We start from the raw sequence: 19,935 nt of genomic DNA on the forward strand, positions 1-19,935 counted from the left end.
GTCTCCACGCCAGATAGAAGCAGAGATCTCCAGAAAGGATAGCTTAATTAGTATGTATATTTTATTATCTTCATCATATTTTCCCACTCCAATCTAAAGACCCTGACTAATAGTTTTGGGTGTTGTGCTGGTGCTGAATATTTAACTTATGCTGAGACTAGATTTCTGTTAACTTCTTTGCCCCATTCAGTGGTAATACATTCTATGATTAATATGAAGGTTGCTTATTTTCAACTCTGAACCAGCACTTTTTGATGAAGATGCCCAAAATTAAGCTCCTGAAATGCATGCTCTGAGACCTAGATAAATTGGCCTGATTTTTAACAGTACTGATCTCCCATAATTCCCATGGAAGTCAACAGCAGCTAGAGAAGTTCAGGTATTAATCAAGTCAATTAATTAGGTGCCTAAATATGTATTCAGGTTCCTAATTTAAGTATCTAAGGTGGTTAATGTTCCGAAAGCTGCAGCACAATTACTGAGTTCTGTCTCTGTCTTTCAGATAGTCTCAGGCTTCAGATGAAAAGCATGACACTTGAAATTTGATCAGTCCTATTTCATGTGCTTTTCATTTTTCTGTCATTGTGTGTTACAATAGGGTATCTGCAAGGGTATCTGACTTAACTGTTATTGTTATCACTATTGTTATTATTATAATGCAATAATATATTATTATATGTCTAATAATATATTATTAAAATATAAAATCATTAAATTATTGTTATTATTGAGTGAAAAGCATGATGAAAGCTAGCCAAATAACAAACATTTGCAAATATTTCTTTAAATTTGCAAATGAACTTGATTTTAATGTGTTCATTTTTGTCTCGAATAAAAGTACCAGCGGCTCATTATCTGTTAGACTTCTTCCAAATACCAGATCTGTTAAGAATATTAGTTCTAAATATGTCTTTAATGTAGTGTGCAAATAAGACAGCAAGGATAATTGTGGGAGAGGAGAACACTAAAGGTTGGGTTTTCTTTCTTTTTAATTGTTCCTCCACATGAGTTCAAGTCATGTAGAAAATGGTTGTGTGGAATTCTGTCCTTAGAGAGACACTGTTAGGATCCAGGATGGCATTGGAGGAAAGTTGTAAAGAAAGCAAGAGAAGCAGGCACATCCAAGGTCTCTGCAACAATAGCCAATTGCATTGAAATGGTGCTTGGGGCTTTGGGAGCACGGGCACTTTGGGACCCTGCAGAATCTGAGAGAGAGGCTCAGAGAGAGTTTATTGTTGGCTTGCGAGTGACAAAAAAAGCTGTAGGCCACACGTAACAAATTGAATTCCCTGTTGTATTCCTAAGACAGGGGACAGAAGAAGAGAAAATAATTAAAAAACCAGAAAGAATCAAAGTCAAAGAATAAACTGGGACTGGGGAATTGTGATGCCAGATCAGAATATGGCCTCTGACTGGGAAAAGACAGGGCAAAAGCCCTCCTTTCCATTCCCATGGCTCATGAATTTTCCATTAAAATAACTATGCTGTTGCCTACATCCTTTAAATGAAAAGGCTGAGCTTGACCATTCAAATTCCTTTGTCAGTAGTAACATTTAATCAGCTAATGAATTAATAAGACGGATTTCAAATGCTATATCCGGATTTGAAATCAGTGTCTTTGCTGATTGCATGTACAAACCACTCAATCAAGGAACAACAACAACAAAAAAGAAAAAATCAGCTGGCATATTTTATTTCTATTTATAAGAGGAAATATTCATTTCTAATTAAAATAGGAGCTGAGAAATAATATCTTGCTGCAGAAGTTAAATAATATTTTCAAATAAATAATAGAACATGTTGCGGTCATTTTGCAGGCAGTTTGTACACAGTCCAGCTTTTAAGAAAAACAGATCAATCATAATAATTATTTGTCAAGCTCTCATAATAATTACTCTGTGTCTCTAAGAAAGGCACTGGAATCACTTCAGATTATCTTCTATGTTGCCCATTTCTGGAATGAACTTGTCATTTAATGTTATGTCCTATTTGAATTGGAGTAGATTTTTTTAAGCCCAAACCACATGCGATGATGGATTCCCCAAGTTCAGAATCACAGTCATAGTTTTATTGATTTCTAGTTTTAAGCCTTGAATATTATGCTTGGGTATTTGACTGTAGGTACTAATAAGCTGCTGTTATTCCATGCCAGATTCCTGGACAGTTCCATGGGTCTTCCAATGGGTGGTCACAGTATTTTAATTGGAGATGGATTTACATACGCTAGAAGGGCCGTATATTGATTTTTTTTTTTATGATCATCAAGTAGGTTAAATATCCTTACAGCTTGCTTACTTGATGATGGACTTAATTCAAAACATCTTCATTAGAATGTGCATAATAATGAATGTTCATGATTTTATGTGTATTATGGCAGTTGTAAGTATAGTCCCAGTTTGGCACATGAATGCAGCCATGAAAAGAATGGCACATAAAACCAAACTCATGTTTCTTTTCAAACCCTTTCAGCTTACACTGAACTGTGTTTTCCTGGGAGTCAAAGATACAGAAATTGATACATCTCAAATAGGGACAGTTATTTTCCTCTGTTTTTTTCCAGTCTTTTGATTCCAAAGGACAGGAATTAAGATAATAGCCAAAATGAGGTAATAATTAACCTTAAAACTTAATACTCTCTTCGATTTTTTGTTATATAGCTTCACTGTTGGACATTCTGTGAATTGTATTTCTCAAGCTGATCGCACTGCAAGAACACATACAGATACCATGTGTGTGGATCTTTCTTTTTGTTTTGAAAGGGGCTGGGTTTTTTTCACCCTGCACTGAGCTATACTCTATATCCTTCAGCTTCTATTTCATTAAAAAACAGCCTTCACTGCAGAGATATTTCATCACAATCATTCTACTAAAAGCTAGGAACAAAGTGAAGCAATGCAAAAATTTCCTGCCAAACCTTTAACAGCTTATTGCAGTGGATGCCTACAGAAGTTTCAAATACTCGCTTGCAGGTTTGTTTAGCGGAGAAAGAATTTCAGAAAATCATCCTCATAGGGCCTTAAACCCTAGGATTTTTCTTAAGTAAAATTCCTTATGAAGAATTTTAGCCCAGTGGGAAGAAACACAGAGGCTTCAGGCCATACTGTCACCCCTTACAGAAGCTTTATTGGGCTGGTGAGCTTCTGTCAGGCCATCTGCTGTAAGTGGATCTCTCCAGGCCTGCATTTAACAGCATGTGCCATATGCATTAACTTGTAGGAAGTCCTCTGCTTGTTGACCAGTTTCCTGCTCTTTTTCTTGTTGTTATAAATACTTTCTGTGGACACTTTCTGTATTCTTGCAACTTTTCGACTCTATGATAAGTTTCTCTCAGCTCTCACTGACAGGAATTATAAATGCATGGGGACAATTTGCGTAGATTGCAAACCTGTGATGGTAGAAAGCTACACCTTGCCAGGGGCAGCCTAGGGAAGGAGGAGACGGCCCTCTCTGGGGGTGGCTGGTGTGCAGACAGCTGTGCTGTTAGCATGGCCCTTAGACAGGACATCATATTTGTCTTTCTTCCTTCCGTCCTTCCTGTCTTTCTTTCTTCTCTGCTAGCCAACAGAAGAACCAGAGCAGGTGATGCAGATTTATGGAGAAGGGGAAAAGGAACTTCTTCTCAACCACAGGCCTGTTTTGCACTTCCCTGCCTCCCACTCCAGTGGTGCAGTGTTGGCAAAACCATGCTGTCAGCTGCTGCACAGGTCTCCAGCTTCCCTCTAGCCTCTCTCCAAAGGCAGAGAGGGGCTGCAGCATTGCACGTCAGCTGGGAGTGCTTGTGAGTATATAATCTTTCACCCAGACATGCTTCGCCTGCTTGCCCCAGCACTGTCAGGTACAGATATCAGGCATGCCCAGTCCTTGCATTCACTTGAAGCTGCAGCCAGCCTTTGGGAAAGGACAGTCCTCATCCCCTGCTTCACTCCTTTGGGTCACTAGAAAGGAGAAGTAAAAAGAAAGCTCTCACTGCTCTCTTGGGCACAGGCACATTTGAACACATCTTTGTCATCTCCCACAGAGTGAGCATGAGTTATGTGCATTGTCGCTTTGTGTTTATGTCTTAAATCTGCTTTTCCTTGAGTCATATAGTTGTGTGAGTCTGAATGTCCACAGGGAGAGGCAGAAAGGGCAGGGATGGGAAGCAAGCCTCAGACTCTTGTGTCTGCTAAGCAAAGCTTGCAGACTGGGAAATACAGGAGCAGTTAGGAATTGGTTTCCTTTTGTTTTGCTCTCAGATTGCGCGGTGGATGGGCTGGACCTGCAAATTCAGACTTGGCGTAGGGCTGCCAGGACCGCTCAGTCGCTTTTCTCCTGCCCAGTGCAGCGACTCTGAGACTCCCCCTGCATCTGATTAATGAATGAGTCAGCAGCTTGTGCGGTCTTTTCTCATAATATTTCAGCTCCACTGTGGCACTGTTGTATTTGTGTATGCCAGCCTCATTCCAGAGACTTTGACACTAAGCTCTTAAAGCCCTAATGTGCTTACATAACATGATACGGAGAACCAAGAAAGTAAATTTAATTAAAATCTTTCCCCACTGCTTCTGACACACAAGGAGAGACAAAAGGAAGACACTTCTTTTTTGAACACTAAAGAGTAATGTGGCGCCCTCACAAAAACACACAAGGAAACTGAAGACACTGGTGGTGTATAGTATATCTAAAAAGGGGACTAATCTTTTAAAGTTTAGGTATTAATCATCTGAAATTAAGAAGAACCTGTGCCTTTGATGGCTGAATTAATGTTTTGGTTTCCTTTAGCCATTGAGTTGACATCTGTGAAAGATATGTTCGTAGAAGTAAGTAAAAAATCCCAAACCCTTTTAAATTCAGTATCAACTTCATTCTAGAAGAAGGTTCATTAGTTATTTGACCAACATTGCTAGTGAAAATAAATAACCCACTGCATACAAATATTGCTGCAATCAGCTTCCTGCTAATGCTTTAGAGAATTCTAGAGCAAATTTTTGAAGGAGCTTCTGCTGAATGTTCAGCTTTTGCACAGCTTTCACTTCTCTCTGTAGTTTTATACAAGAATAGAAGTACACTTATCCCAATTAAAAAGCAACACTCATCAGATGTAACAAAGCAGTGGTATCTGGGAGACCCACAGGTTTCCCCATACTCCAAAAGAAAACAGCAGGGTCTCTCAACTGGTAACTGTAATTGTATCCTAGCTTTTCAGGGAAAAATACATTAAATATAATTGCATGAATTGAATCTCTTTGCTTGGGGAAATAAAACCCATTTGATGAATGGAAGCGAAATCTTTCTGATTTAATGACATCCTGAAAATGAAGTCTGCAGCCCCATGAACTCCATTTATTGCTTCACATCTTACACAGTACTGTAAGATGTCAAATGTTTATCAGCATGTTTTGAAATCTGGAGTAGAATACACATATTGTAAGATACTCCTTCCTTTTAGCTGCACTAGTGAAAGCTCCGCTTCCTCTCTTCTTGCCAAAGGGCAGAGCAACTGGCAATTCTGTGGAGTGCTACATTACTTTCTATAGACTGGTGACATGATGCTCAGGAGGCAGTTAAGGAAAGATCCCTTTTCTTAAATAATACATCCTTCCTCACCCTTACCTGACAAGTAGTGGAGCTTCATCCAGGCAAACAAACAGTTGACATACCATGGGAATTGAGTTACCTTTTTTATCTTGTGTCTTTTCAATAGCTCTTCTACTGCCTTCCCTGTATGTCCTATCTCCTCTTTTTCACTGTATTTAGCTGCCTCTTGAACTTGCATCCCTGCTGCAAATGTAGAGACATCAAAGTAGGAAGTGAAGGGTAACCATTACACATATGGTCTGGTTTTGTTTGAAAACAGTGTAATAACTGGTTTCCTGGGTCCAGAACCCATACAATAAAAAATAATTTGCCACAATGGGATTATTTATTGTAGGTTGAATGAAGCATTTATTATGGTCTGTGAAAAAATTTTCAGCCTATCATTCTGTCTCATGAAAATTAGAAATATTTTTTTAATTGAGATTGAAGCAAAGCGTCTTTTTTTCTGACCCTCTTTTGGCTTGGTAAAACACACAAAAAAATTAATTAATTTTTCCACAATTTTTTTGCTGTCACATTAGCTTGCATGTAGAGACAGCAAAGTCATTGAGACAGCCCACAATAAGTGAAGCCTGCAGCCCTGATCCACAATTGCTTGTTCTGGTCACCAGGTAGCAGTTCTGGCCTTTCCTGCACAGGCAGTCAGCTACAGCTGGAACTGCCTGGAAAACAGGCAGTTGCTTCTGAAAACACAACTTCAGAACTTCTTGTAGCTCTATATTTGATTGTGGGCTGAAAGAGATGGATGGGTATTTTGATGTTTTCACATAGAATAACTGACTTTTACTAATCTGAATTGTTTCCTGTGATTTACATTTGGAAACGAGTACAGCGACATGAACAAAAGTCCTCTTTATACTGTCAAGACGTGAGGATTTCATTCAGCCATACAATATTAATGAACAGAGTGCACTTGTTATTAAGGTGATATGAAGAGAGAAAGCCAGTTAGTGCACAGGTTTTGAACATACTATCATTATATTAATTACACTGAGAGACATTATAATCTGTGTGATTCATTTTGCAGCGCCTTAAAGTGAAATTTGTTAAATAATTTTGTTATCTTTGTTGAGAGATAATGGTAAGAGATGTTATAAATGTAGGAGGGAGTGAACAGGCAATATTTGTAAAATATCTGAAGCAATAAGGGCAAATGAATTTAAACAAATGAAATCCTTTGCAAAAATTATTTCATAGAATCTTTGTTTGGCATGATTATTGACAGGATTAGGCATTACTAAATGTCCTTATGTGCTAAAAGATGAACTGGCGGGGAAGAAGACTTGCCTGACTGAACAAAGACCTTTGGCTGGAACTCAGGAAAAAAGGAGAGTTTATGATCTTTGGAAGAAGGGGCAGCGCAACTCAGGAGGACTACAAGGGTTTCATGAAGTTATACAGGAAGAAAGTTAGAAGGGCCAAAGCCCATCTAGAACTTAATCTGGCTACTGCCATAACAGTAAAAAATGTTTCTATAAATCCATTAGCAACTTTCCATCATTTGTCAGCAGTCCTGGCAAAGTGGGGAAGACCAGTTGACTGGAAGTTAGCAAATGTGACACCCATCAACAAGAAGGGCAGGAAGGAGGATCCAGGGATCTGCAGGCCTGTTCTGTCCTCAGTGCCAGGGAAGGTTATGGAACAGATCATACCGAGTGCCATCACGCAGCACGTACAGGACAACCAGGTTATCAGGCCCAGCCAGCAAGGGTTTATGAAAGGCAGGTCCAGCTTGACTAGTCTGATCCTCCTTCCATGACAAGAAGGCCCACCTAGTGGATGGGGGAAAGGTTGTGGGTGTTGTCTACCTGGACCTAAGTAAAGCCTTGACACCATCTGCCACAGCATTCTCCTGGAGAAGCTGGCTGCTCATGGCTTGGATGGCTGTACTCTGCGCTGGGTAAAAAGCTTGCTGAATGGCCAAGCCCGAAGGGTGGCAGTAAATGGAGTTACATCCATGTGGTGGCCAGTCACAAGTGGTGTTCCCCAGGGCTCCGTACTGGGGCCAGTCCTGTTTAACGTCTTTATTGACAATCTGGACGAGGGGATTGAGCGCACCCTCAGTATGTTTGCAGATGACACCAAGCTGGGGGGAATGTTGATCTGCTTGAGGGCAGGAAGGCTCTGCAGGGGGATCTGGACAGGCTGGACCGATGGGCCGAGGCCAATTGTATGAGGATCAACAAGGACAAGTGCCAGGTCCTGCACCTGGGTCACACCAACCCCATGGGGCACTACAGGCTAGGTGAAGAGCAGCTGGAAAGCTGCCTGGTGGAAAGGTACCTGGGGTTTCTGGTCAACAGCCAGCTGAGCATGAGCCAGCAGTGTGCCCAGGTGGCCAACAGCGTCCTGGCTGGTGTCAGAAGCAGTGTGGCCAGCAGGACGAGGGCAGTGATCGCCCCCCTGTACCCGGCACCGGTGAGGCCGCACCTGGAACCCTGCGTTCAGGTTGGGGCCCTCACTGCAAGGCAGACACTGAGGTGCTGGAGCGTGTCCAGAGACGGGCAACGGAGCTGGGGAAGGGTCTGGAGCACAAGTCTGATGGGGAGCACCTGAGGGAGCTGGGGGTGTTTAGCCTGGACAAGAGGAGGTTCAGGGAGGACAGAAGCTCTCTACAAGTACCTGAAAGGAGGTTTGTAGTGAGGTGGGTGTCAGTCTCTTCTCCCAACTAACAAGTAATGGGATGAGAGGAAATAACCTCAAGTTGCACAGGAGGGTTTAAATTGCATATTAGGAAAAACTTCTTCACTGAAAGGCTGGTCAAGCACTGGAACTGGCTGACCAAGGAAGTGCTTGAGTCACCATCCCTGAAGGCATTTAAGAGACATGCAGATGTGGCATTTAGGGACATGGTTTGGTGGTGGACTTGGCAGTCCTGGTTTAATGGTTGGACTTGGTGATCTTAAAGGTGTTTTCCAACCTAAAAAATTCTATGATTCTAAATAAAATGAAAGAAAAAAAATATTTTGAGGAACAGTGATAAAACAGAACTGTAAAATTAATTGAATTTTCTCTCCTGTGTCCAAAGATGAAAACATAGGTAGTTAAGCATCCAAATAAAATTGCTCTAATTTTTCTAAGCCAAATATCCTAAAATTCCACTAAAATTCATCATCTTTCATGTGTCATTTAGTTTCCAGAATAATTTTTAGCTCTTATCTTTAGAGACCCAGATTTGAAATGACAGATCAGTTCAGGCTTCTGTCCTGCTCCTTGCAAGACCGTATGGTACAAATTTGTTGTGTTCCGAGTTTGTCAGGTCTCCTCTTTAACACGAGACACTGCAAGATATGTGCCTTCCATTGTTGTCCAAGAACATGTTATGTCACTAGCTCATCTCTGCACAAGCTCATACAGAGCCAGTTGAGTATGTTTGCTCAGAGTCAGGGTATTTTTTGTTTTGCTGAGTTTTTTTAAATTCAGTTCAGTTTGAAGGGAGCTACAATGGCCATCTAGTCCAACTGCCTCGCCACTTCAGGGCTGACCAAAAGTTAAAGCATGTTATTAAGAGCATTGTCCAAATGCTTCTTAATCACTGACAGGCCTGGGGCACTGACCACCTCTCTAGGAAGCCTGTTCCATTTTTTAACCATCCTGTGGGTAAGGTGGTGTGTGTTGGAACTGAAGGAGAGAATAAGAAATCTGCCTCCATGGCTTCTCCAACGCATATGGATATTTGCTATAAGCCTGGGTACTTGTCTACCAGTTCATGGTGTAACCCCTGCTCTGCCACCTGGCATTTTGCACCTGGCAAGTTGTTATACACATAACCCAAGTATCGAGGTTTCTTTTATTTCATCTTCCCAGTGAAAATTAACCCTAATTGTGCTTCCAGAACAATTTTTTTGCTTAAATGAGCACTCATATTGAACGTAACCAACACCATGTTGTAACTCTCAATAAAGCTAAAACGTCACATGGCCTACCCGTGAAGCATATCAATCCCTGGAAGGACTGCTACAAATAAAGAAGACAGTATATACAATTTCTAAGACCTTCAGACCTCTGTCAGGACCACCAGAAAAGATAGCTCTCATAATGGTTGCTAACTGGACCAAGACAAAAAAATCACTTTTTATGTGACCTCAATATTCAGCAGATGACAGTTAGTAACAAACCATAAAATCTGCCTATTCCATATGAAACATTATCATTTACAACAATTTTATTCAGCAGATTTTGGCTTTTTGTTCTAATCAAGAGTTATCTGTGAACAGACTATGTTCTTTATCAAATGTGTGTGTTTGTTCAAAATTTACCAACTGGCTAGGTATTGATCAGATTCCCCAACCAAAATGTTTTTACATTTCTTTCCATCCTAAATTCCTTCTTGCCCTAGTCTTTCTAGAGAACTGCAAATGACTAATCCTTTGTGCTTTATTTCTTATTTTATACTGACATAGGCTTGTCCTATCTTTACTTTATACAGGAAAATTAACTCATTTCTAGCTGTAATTCTGATAGTGTAGTTTTTCTTAACTTGAGTTTGTCAACTGGGATTTGCATAAGTACCCACTCTGCTCTCAAGAACACTGTTAATCCCACATCAACTTCACAGCAAAGGCACTAGATTAAATTGATGGTTGCTTTACGTTCAGGTCCTTCCAAGTACCTAGCTGAAGCCAAGAGTAGTTTGATGTGAGGCACGTTATGGTAAAAGGAAAGACTCACAGTGGGATTCGTGACATTTTGGTCTGTTCTCTCCTCTCCCTCTACTTAGGTACTACTTTTAGCACTGTTGGGAGCAGCCATAAGGTGTGCTTAGGGGATTTTTTTTGTTTGTTTATTTTTTGTTTTAGTAGTATATGTGTGTATACCCTCCTCCTTTTTCAGCTTTTAGATTGACTGACAGAAACAAAGACTAAAACCAAAACTGTGGTACAAAAAAATGTCCCAGACTATTGATGAACTGTTAAAATGAAATTATTAAAGGAAGATTTGCATCGCATCCAATACAAAAATATGTAACTATGAAATTTAGGACACCTGAATTCTTCAAGGTCATTCAAAAAAGTAATGACCTAATTTGAGTGACTACAATTAATCCAGTACTCACGTGGCTTACATTTATTCTTTTTTTTTTTGCTTAGTGCAAGCTAGGGTCCTCAAAATAATAATAATAACAAAAAAAAAGCTAACAAAATACTTTTCCATTTTTAATTTTAATAAGCCCTAGTGTTCAAATCAGTCTTTGTAGATCAATGTTATTTTTCACAAAGGATGCGAAAGGAAGTAAAAACAAGTTTCATAGTCCAGAGTTCTGCTTTGACCCTTTCAAAGACCTACTGAGGAAAAATGCAATATCACAGAGAAGTCCCATAATAAACATTGTTTAGTTCTTGTATTTCTTGACAAGCTGTCCTATGAAAACCTAAATGAACATCGATTACCTCTGTTTTGTCTCTGGCTGAACATAATTACGTTATTTCATTTGTTTAAAAAAACCCCACACATTTCTTACTGATTGTCATAAGTGAATTTTTACAAGCTCAAATGCATAGGTGTATCAATAATTTACAATGATGAAAATGAAATAAAATAGATTTTGACTGCGGGAAGTTAAGTTTGGGTAAAGCATGACTTATGCTGGATTTACTGGAAAATAACTTATTTACACATAGGGATGTTGGTATTGCTGATCTGTAGACAATTCATTACCATATGATGCTTCATATATTGTTTTCCATTATAGTACAATTATTTCTATAGGTGATGTTAAGGCAGTCACCTTTGCAGTGTGGGACGATATGCTTGGAGCCTTAATGTAAGCTAGATGTTCACTCACAATTAGTCAAAAGCAAATCCTTCCACCACTGAATATTCATTTTCTTTGGAGGTATGCATATTGTATTGAAATATGAGGAACCAAATGCATACTTTGCAGAGTTAATACATACTTGAGGGCAATGGCCTCTTTTTAAACATTGGCAAGTTCTGTTACATTTAGTTTTCTGCCTCCAGCAGCCAAATGAATGCTTGCCTCAGGAATCATGTATGGATGCTATCATTATCTCCTGCAAGTGTCATTGATGTTTGCATTCCTTTTTTTTTTTTTTTTTTTTAACTAATTGAGAAATCAATGAGGTATTTGAGATAAACTCCTAGGTAGAAAACAGCTGATTGTGCGTGCTGTGCACTATCAGTCATTTTGTGATCTCGTCCATGACTTGCTGCCTAGAAGCTTCATGAGAGGACTGCCGGACGGGGCACAGGGGCTTTCTGCCTTTCTTTCACATAAGGATGGACAACACATTCATTTTCTATCTACAGGAAAGCAGAATATGTGATAAATTCATGGTCTGTTAATCCTAAGGGACTAAGCAGCAGATAAAACACACCTAGAGATAGTATATTCAGACAGCATATTATATTCAGGCAACAGATGTCTAGACTATGCCATATGTACTATATGCAGTACATAAGTGAGGGTACATGCACTGTCATACTCTCTGCTTCCCTAGGTAAATATTGTCAGCTTACACAGAAGATTTCTATTATTTCGGTGTTTCTGAACATGGGTCTGAATGTCATTGGTTTCCTGTGATTTGCATGGGACCTATGAACCTTCTCCTGCAAAGAAAGTGGCAGATACATTGCCTCTGGGAAATATTTCTCCAGCTGCTCCTTGCTTGGTGGTGCTGATAGTGAATGTATGACAGTGAGAGGAGCACATGAACTCATTCAGTCATATTACGCTCTTTTCACAAGGCTTTTTTAATTCACCATCACAACTGTGTGCTATGTTCAGCTCATCTGGAAAACAGCTACCGAGGCAAGATTTTCTTGCCCAGTTGTGATGAATGTCCTGTGCAAGAGAGACCCAGAGAAAGGAAGCTAGACAACCCTGCCTTTGGAATCTCTGCTATCCTCCATTAGGATCCATTATCCCCACCTGACATTTCTGAGTTGTAGGGTAAACAAGCTGAGAACTACCAGATCAGACCCTTTTCCAAGGATAAATGTAAGGATGGTCTTCATGATTTGATATGAAAGCCATAACATATCTACATTCAGGAAAGAAACTATTTTTTGAAAGTTCCAGTGAACTTACAGATCTTCCTCTTTTCTTCATATTAAAATGACAACTATCTTCTCCAACCTGGATTTGAGAAGTGTCAGTTAACACCTAGTCTCTCACACATCCTACTTCCCCAGTGTAGACAAGGTGTTACTTAGACAAAGTAACAGAGAGTGGATTGCAAATGCCTGTTAAACACCGAGTAACGTGGGAGGTCTACAGATAAAAGCATCTTGCAGTTTGGAGCATATTGTGATAGAATGACTCAGGGGGAAGGAAACAAAACAGGGAGGTTTCTTGCTTGCAGCTCCCTCAGGACCCCTGCAGCACAGGTCAGCTATGACTCGGGGTCAATGCTGACAGCACTCAGCAGCTCGTGACGGAAAGCGGGGAAACGGCCCAGGACCCAGCGGGGGCTGATGTGAAATGCAGACACAAATGGCACCCTCTGGCAGTGCCTGCACATCAGCCCATCAGAGCTGAAATCCACGTGTGGGGAAAACCTTCACTGCCACGTTTTTTCTGATCAAGGGACAGAGACTTCAATGTCTACTCTTGCTGCAGTTACATAAATGTCTTTTAGTACTATAAACTTTGTTTGACTTTCTGTAGCAATTCCAAATTGGCATATCTACTACTACTTTTAGCTAAAATGATTATTTCTGATAACTTCAGAAGTGATGATCATTTAGGTTGTTTACTTATTAACACTGAAAGGGACATAGCTATCTTGGCCCTCAAAAATATGAGATTAAAAAAATATCTTCAAATGTGACAAAAAGTCAAATTTACAAGCAAATTAAAAATTGTTCTGGCTGAAATTTATCCCTTCCTAGCATATGTAACATTGTGGAATGACAAGCAAAATTTTGAAAAGAACAAATTCTAGCTGACAATTTGATTAAAATGGTGCTTTCTCATGAGACATTTCACTTTCAATGAATTAAAGATTTCGGGGGGGGGGGGGGGGAAGGGAAAGTGTGGTTTTGGGTTTTTTATTTAATTAAAATCCCTGGCTGGCACCTTGTTTATGCTTCTAAAGCTTTGTAAAAGAAATAAGAAAATCCCTCTTTATGTCTCATTCTTTTTCATATTTTCATGTTATTTCATCTTTGTTTATAACACTTGTTTTTCTTACTATTGTAGGCAATGAAAGCCTGGAAGAAAATTATGTGCAGGACAGTAAAATGGGATTTGTCATCAATGCTATATATGCTATGGCTCATGGGCTACAAAATATGCATCATTCCCTTTGCCCTGGACATGTTGGGCTGTGTGATGCTATGAAGCCAATCGATGGCAGCAAGCTCTTGGAGTTCCTTCTCAAATCCTCGTTCATCGGTGTTTCTGGAGAAGAAGTTTGGTTTGATGAAAAGGGAGATGCCCCTGGAAGGTAAAGAGATATTTCACCTCAACTAATTAAACCATGTGTTGGGAAGGGGGAATGTTGCTGGGTTTGGTGATGGAGATTTCTTTGGCCATCTTGCTAAAGCATACAGCATGCATACCGTGAGACATAAATGGAGTTACTGGGGTTAGTCTTACCATTAGCCAGAAGTAACACTGGTAGCACACAATATAGGCATAGCTACAGCTTGTATTGGGACAGGAACTACAGCAGAGCCTGTAAAATTTCTAGTGTTTCAGGAGAGGACAAACCTTGTATCTCACAGACTTTTGGTGCGTACCACTGGTACTCCGCACCAGGGTCTTAATATGTATAAAGCCTGATACAAGTGATTGGAATTTAATGAAGCATTTACTTAATAAGGTTATGAAGGTAAAGCTGTAGGGCACTTCCTTTTCCAACTGGAGCTCTGCTGAATCCTTGCCAGCAACTATTTAGTTCTGCTTGGTGAACTCCTGTGTGCTCTCTCAACTTCTTTCACTCCAAATAAGATCTCCTGTTCCAGAGTTTAAAGATAGATAATTTTAATACTTTTTTTTCCCCTGAAGATACTGTGTTTCACTCATTTGGGGTCTGGTAAATTCCAGCTGTGGTAACTGCTACTGTCTATCCCTTGCTAGCAAACACATTATGTACCTGAGCAATATGTGAAACAGGAACTTTGCAGACTTGGACGTCACCTTTGTTCCTCTTACAGGAGCCAGCTGACAGAAATTTTTTCCTCTTCATTTAGTTCTGTGGCCTCTATCCAACAACTTTAACTGTGACACCTCCCAGAAGGATTTATTTTTCAGTTTGTTTGTTGGTTTTTGGTGCTTTTCTTTTCTTTATAAATAACTTTATTTCAGCTGCTGAAGTGCAAATTCCATTATTAACTGAAACCTACTCAGAGGTTACTTCATTGAAGTTAGTTTTCCTGCTGAGTGATTAAAGTGTTATAAAAGACTCTCTCACTCCATCTTTGGGCTTATTGCATAAATGCATCTGAATGCCAACACTGCACAATGAGACTGCTTTGGAACAAACAAGTTTGCAGTCTGGCATATGCCTTCAAAGAGTATTCCTAAGACAGAGAGGCCTTAAAGCAACTCTTTTCTCTATTACTAACCTTTATCAGCAGAACTGTCCAACATTTTTACCATTTTCTATTTGCATTTCTTGTTATATTTAAACAGTATATACATTTAAACAACTTGTTACATTTAAATAGTAATAAAAACCTGGTCAGTTTGGTCTTCTGGAGCGTTGTATACTTCAGATTTTTTTAGTCAGAGATATAGATGAGCTAGGTCAGACTTTGAAAGTAGAGGCAAGCAGTTCCGTTACAGCCCAACACATACTTACTGACACAAATACATAAATCAAGTCTTTGCACACATAATTTAGATAAGACAGAGAAATTACTGCTTAGTGTAACTTTATTACACACTACTTATGTCCATAAAAGTATTACTTCATCTTTGCATAAGCTACATTGTCTGCCTGTTAGTTATTTGCTTTGATGTTTAGGTGTAATTTTCCAGTTTTAGCCCAAATCTTACTTATTGTCACCTGAGAGCATTTCCAAACCTATCAAAAGTACCAAGTGTAGAACTAGAATGAACAGTTCCTGAACTGAAGATAAAGGAGGGATTATATCAGGATATTTTCCTGAGTAGGTCAGAATGACAGAAATTATTCTATCCATTATTTTCTTCTATAGGAAGGTTCATTTCTCCTGATACCCTGGCCTATTTAGAATTTGATGGGTTATTTTAGGTGAGTTTGGGATTTGGTTTCTTTGTTGTTGCTATTCCTCATTTATATTTTCGCAGCTGGAGTTAGCAAGTTTGGGCAAGAAAATTCAATTAACCTTTTTGTTATTCATGCTGTAATCCTTGGATCGGATCAGTCTGTGGCATTTATGACAGGGACAATATCATATCAGACAATGGTGATGTGTATATGAAATGCTATCTATATGGTCTGTCAGATCTTTGTATGCCAGCAGTAGTTTATGCCCATGCATATTGCATTTAGCTTCAGATTAGCCCCAGTATTCCCACAGCTCCATGTGGAAAACTTCTTTGTGGATGAGTGAACAGACCATACCATTGTATCAATATTCAAAAGAGCTTTTCTACCTCAGCAAAATACAAACACCACATACAACACCTAAACACAGCAGAGATCACCAGATCTGAAATTTCCTAAGTTTTTTAGCTTTTCTGTGCCAGTGCAAGAATGTCACACAAATAGGTAAAAATATTTGTGATACAATGTTACCATATCATATGAACAAATCAACTTCACAAGATGGAATAAATCAATATTCCTTCTTAGAAGGCAGCACCCTTCCTCATACTTTATTTTCAAAATCTGTGAGGTTCTTTGAGCAATTGGCTCTCACCAGCTCCTAGTTACTATCATCATGAGTACAGATGCCTGTAGTTATGTTTGCCTGACACATAATTTCCTGTTTTGAACACCCTACAGCTTCATCACACCTTAACCATTTGTTTAGATACAACTCTTTTTCTGTCCCAGGCTCAGTTCATGGTTTCAAGCTTTTTTCAAAATGAGATTAGAAAACCTGAAGCATTTTTTGAAGGTTTATTTCTTCTATGCAGAATCTTTTCTTTGAAGAGCTTTTATGCAGAAATATGAAGCAGACCTTTATCAGAAGGGCACAAATATAGTCACTTAACTGACTGCACTACCTCTGGGAAAAATGATATTGATGTAGCTCTGCAAAATCAACAGTATGTGCTCTCTATACTGTCATGAAGAACATGCTGGTAAAATTGCTGAACTTCTTACTTTCATTGAGTACTTCCCATTTCCTTTCTCAATAGTAATCATATCACTCAAATTTCCAGAAAGACTGGAAAAGGTGTGAGGGATGCAGTAGTCAATACCACATCCTTCTCTGGGCCTATGCAAGGGGCAAATAATTTTGAGCTCTTGTCTGTTCTAGGGTAACTGCCTACTTTTAGCTTATGGCAGGTATGAAGAAACTTACCTCTCTAGGACAAAAAATTTGTGTGGGGCTCTGACCATAAAAAGATATGTGACAGTGGGCAGGAGAAATGGACCTCTGATATATGGAGAAATGCTGAGGTTCATTAGCTAACAGAAACACTGTGTTTCACTTTACCTTAACTAGACTTGGACACAGACCTATATAAGTCCGTCTAGTTCAAAAATTCCAGTAGCTGTCCTGGCTTCAGATGTGGCAACTCTATCAACTCCAATGCTTTGGGTAAATTATCAAATGCATAAAGCAAAGACTTCAAACTTGTATATAAAGGAACCTTTTGTCCAATTTATGTGGTTGTTTTGGAGTATGGCTTCGTGGGTTGTTATTTTGGCCAGTTACATCCCAGTGCTTTGCTCAGCATTACTGTTTTCCATTCTGCCTTCCTGTATAGCATACCTCACTGCTGGTCTGGTACTATGGCTATGGAAAAAGGTAACTTCAGCTGTCTCAGACTCAATGGAGTAACAATATGCCTGTGGCCAGCTGGCTAATGTTCTGGCTCACCTCACAAATAACTTGTTCATATGACACCACCTATTTGGTCACATCATTTTCCAATATACCAGAGAGCTTGCTCTTATGTTAAGAAGAATTAATTTTCTTATCTGCAGAGTGTTTTCATGGCTTCTGTAAATGCTGCCCTATATGTGTGAAATCCAGCTGCCTCCATGGTCCTCACTCTCTTAGAGCTTCACAACCTTTGTCAAATCCACTTCTTTTGGGATAACAATTTTTAGCTTGGACATAGACCAGAACTGTTACAGTTGTACGTATGTGAATGAGTGGATGGGGGGAGGTATTCCAGCACTGAACTTGCCCTTAATCAAAGCACTTTTTTTTTTTTTATTAAGAACAAGAAGGAAAGGATGAAGAACTTATGCACATCTCCATGTACCAAGTGTAGTTAGAGTTAGACTGCATTTTTCCACATAAATTTCAAGCTGCATATCAAAGCTGCAAACGTTGTACTACAACTTGTCATATGCAAGACTGTGCAAAAGCTTTTAGTCTGCATACTTTATCCTTTGACAGATAACTGATAGAAAAGGGAAAAGTCTTATAAGAAAACATAAGAATGGCTTTCAACCTAAAATCACGTCCCTGAAATTGCCAACCCCTGATTGATATTGCATTAATGCCATTCTGTGCCTTGTAATATATTTTAGCAAAAATGAAAACTGTGCAGGCTCAAAAATTCCATTAAGGGAATGTGAGGTTTTAGTAATCTTTTATTCCCCTTCCTGAATTCATTTTCCAGCCCAGAGTAACTTACTTTGTATCAGTCTAATACAAGGTCACACTAAAATTCGAGTAGGTTCTTCTTTCTAGGAAGAGGCATGTACATTCCTGCTCAGTTTTACTCCTGTCTGTTGAGTCTATATTATAAAGTGCCAGGCTCTTATTACTTCTTGCTATCCTGATTCTTCATAGTCCTGAAAACATTTTTTTTTTATGTTCTCCCTTCATAACAACTGAGATATGAGAGGGAACTGTTTCCTAGTGAATTTTAAATTTACACCTTTTCTAAGCAACACCTCAATTAATAGCTGATTAAGAATCAATAGAGCTGCCTCCTGCTTGGAGCTCCATGGAATTCAATGGCAAGAGCCCCTTTTCCCACGTGATTCGTTGGAGCTCTGCAATGGCACTGACATTGTCAGTGGCAAGACTGAGGTCTAAATACAGCTGTAAATGTGCACTTCTTTAAATTGCCTTTAACTAGAGAAATTCCAAAGACTCAGTTAAGACAGACAGACATCTAGAGTGTAATTCTAGCACCTCTCTCCTCTGTGAAGTGCAGAGGTTGAAATTTTGCATGTTTGAACCTCAGAAGGGAAAAGAAATAAATGGATGTCTCTCTTTGCCCACAACAGGTTGAAATTTTGCATGTTTGAACCTCAGAAGGGAAAAGAAATAAAGGGATGTCTCTCTTGCCCACAACTAAGCATCCCAGTTTTATTTATGGCTCATAGTTTGCTTACCTTTCATTCCTAAAGAACATACAGATTAGCAACAGTTCTTACAAACAAAAGATATTTTTTTTCTCCAGAGACAGACAATCCAGTTGAGAAAAACAAGGCAGTAACTCCCAGGCCTGGCAAACAGAAGATGCTTTTCAACACTCAGAAGGTGATTTTTAGCTCCAGTGCTGATTTCTGGTTCTCAGCCCTCTTTCTCTTGTCCTTTTTTAAACAGCTCCCCCCCCCTTCTCATCTGAAGAGGCCAGGCTGTAGGTCCAGCCTTTTTTGTAGTTCTTCCTCTCTGTGCACTCTCCAATATTACTTCTCCCATTCTTGCTTATTTCCTACTAAGAAATCACCACAGTTAATCACTGCTTTGCACAAGCTACACTATGTAGGTTAAAGAGAGAACAGTACAACTAGCAGTAAGGGACTCACTCACACCAGGTCCAACGAATGAAAGGCAATGATGGAGGCAGGGAAGCTGTTTATTGTAGCAGTGTTTTATGCTTCCGTTACATTAGCCTTGGGAAGTTCTCTCCTAGTTGCCTGGGGTGAGGAGGGAAATTTTGTGCCCGAGCTGCAAATTTTTCCTGACAGTCTCATTGGGCTGGGTAATAGAAATAGTTGAACCAGTGCTTACAGTTAACTTATGGCATACTGGTTCAGTTAGTTTGAGCATTTCTACCGATTACTTCAAGTTCCCAGCAGAAGCTACACTGCAACCAGCCTGTATGTAGGCACCAAGTGAATGTTTAAGGCATCTTGAAAAATGGTTAAAAACCACACCATCCATCCAGTGCGTACATGTGCATCTTTAGCAGAGCTGGCTGTCTTTAATGTGTGGTTCTTCTGGACACACAACCTTTTACCCACAGTTTTGTGTAAGCAGTTCAGCTGATTGGTAATGGTGTGGCAATCAGAGCTGTCATTTCCCATGATTCTGCTGAAA

The 19,935-nt window shown here is 39.5% G+C and overlaps 1 protein-coding gene across 6 annotated transcripts in view; it reads left to right on the forward strand.

Moving 5' to 3' along the window:
- GRM1 (glutamate metabotropic receptor 1) overlaps nucleotides 1-19,935 on the forward strand; it is a 198,803-nt gene that overhangs the window by 137,739 nt on the left and 41,129 nt on the right. For all 6 annotated transcript variants that reach the window (XM_080388235.1, XM_080388236.1, XM_080388240.1 and 3 more), the window contains one exon: nucleotides 13,742-13,988. In XM_080388235.1, coding sequence (XP_080244361.1) covers nucleotides 13,742-13,988 — 247 coding nt within the window. The remainder of the gene's footprint in view (nucleotides 1-13,741; nucleotides 13,989-19,935) is intronic.

The sequence above is a fragment of the Falco punctatus genome, assembly GCF_963210335.1.
Source record: "Falco punctatus genome assembly, chromosome: 5".
NCBI classification, from domain to species: domain Eukaryota; kingdom Metazoa; phylum Chordata; class Aves; order Falconiformes; family Falconidae; genus Falco; species Falco punctatus.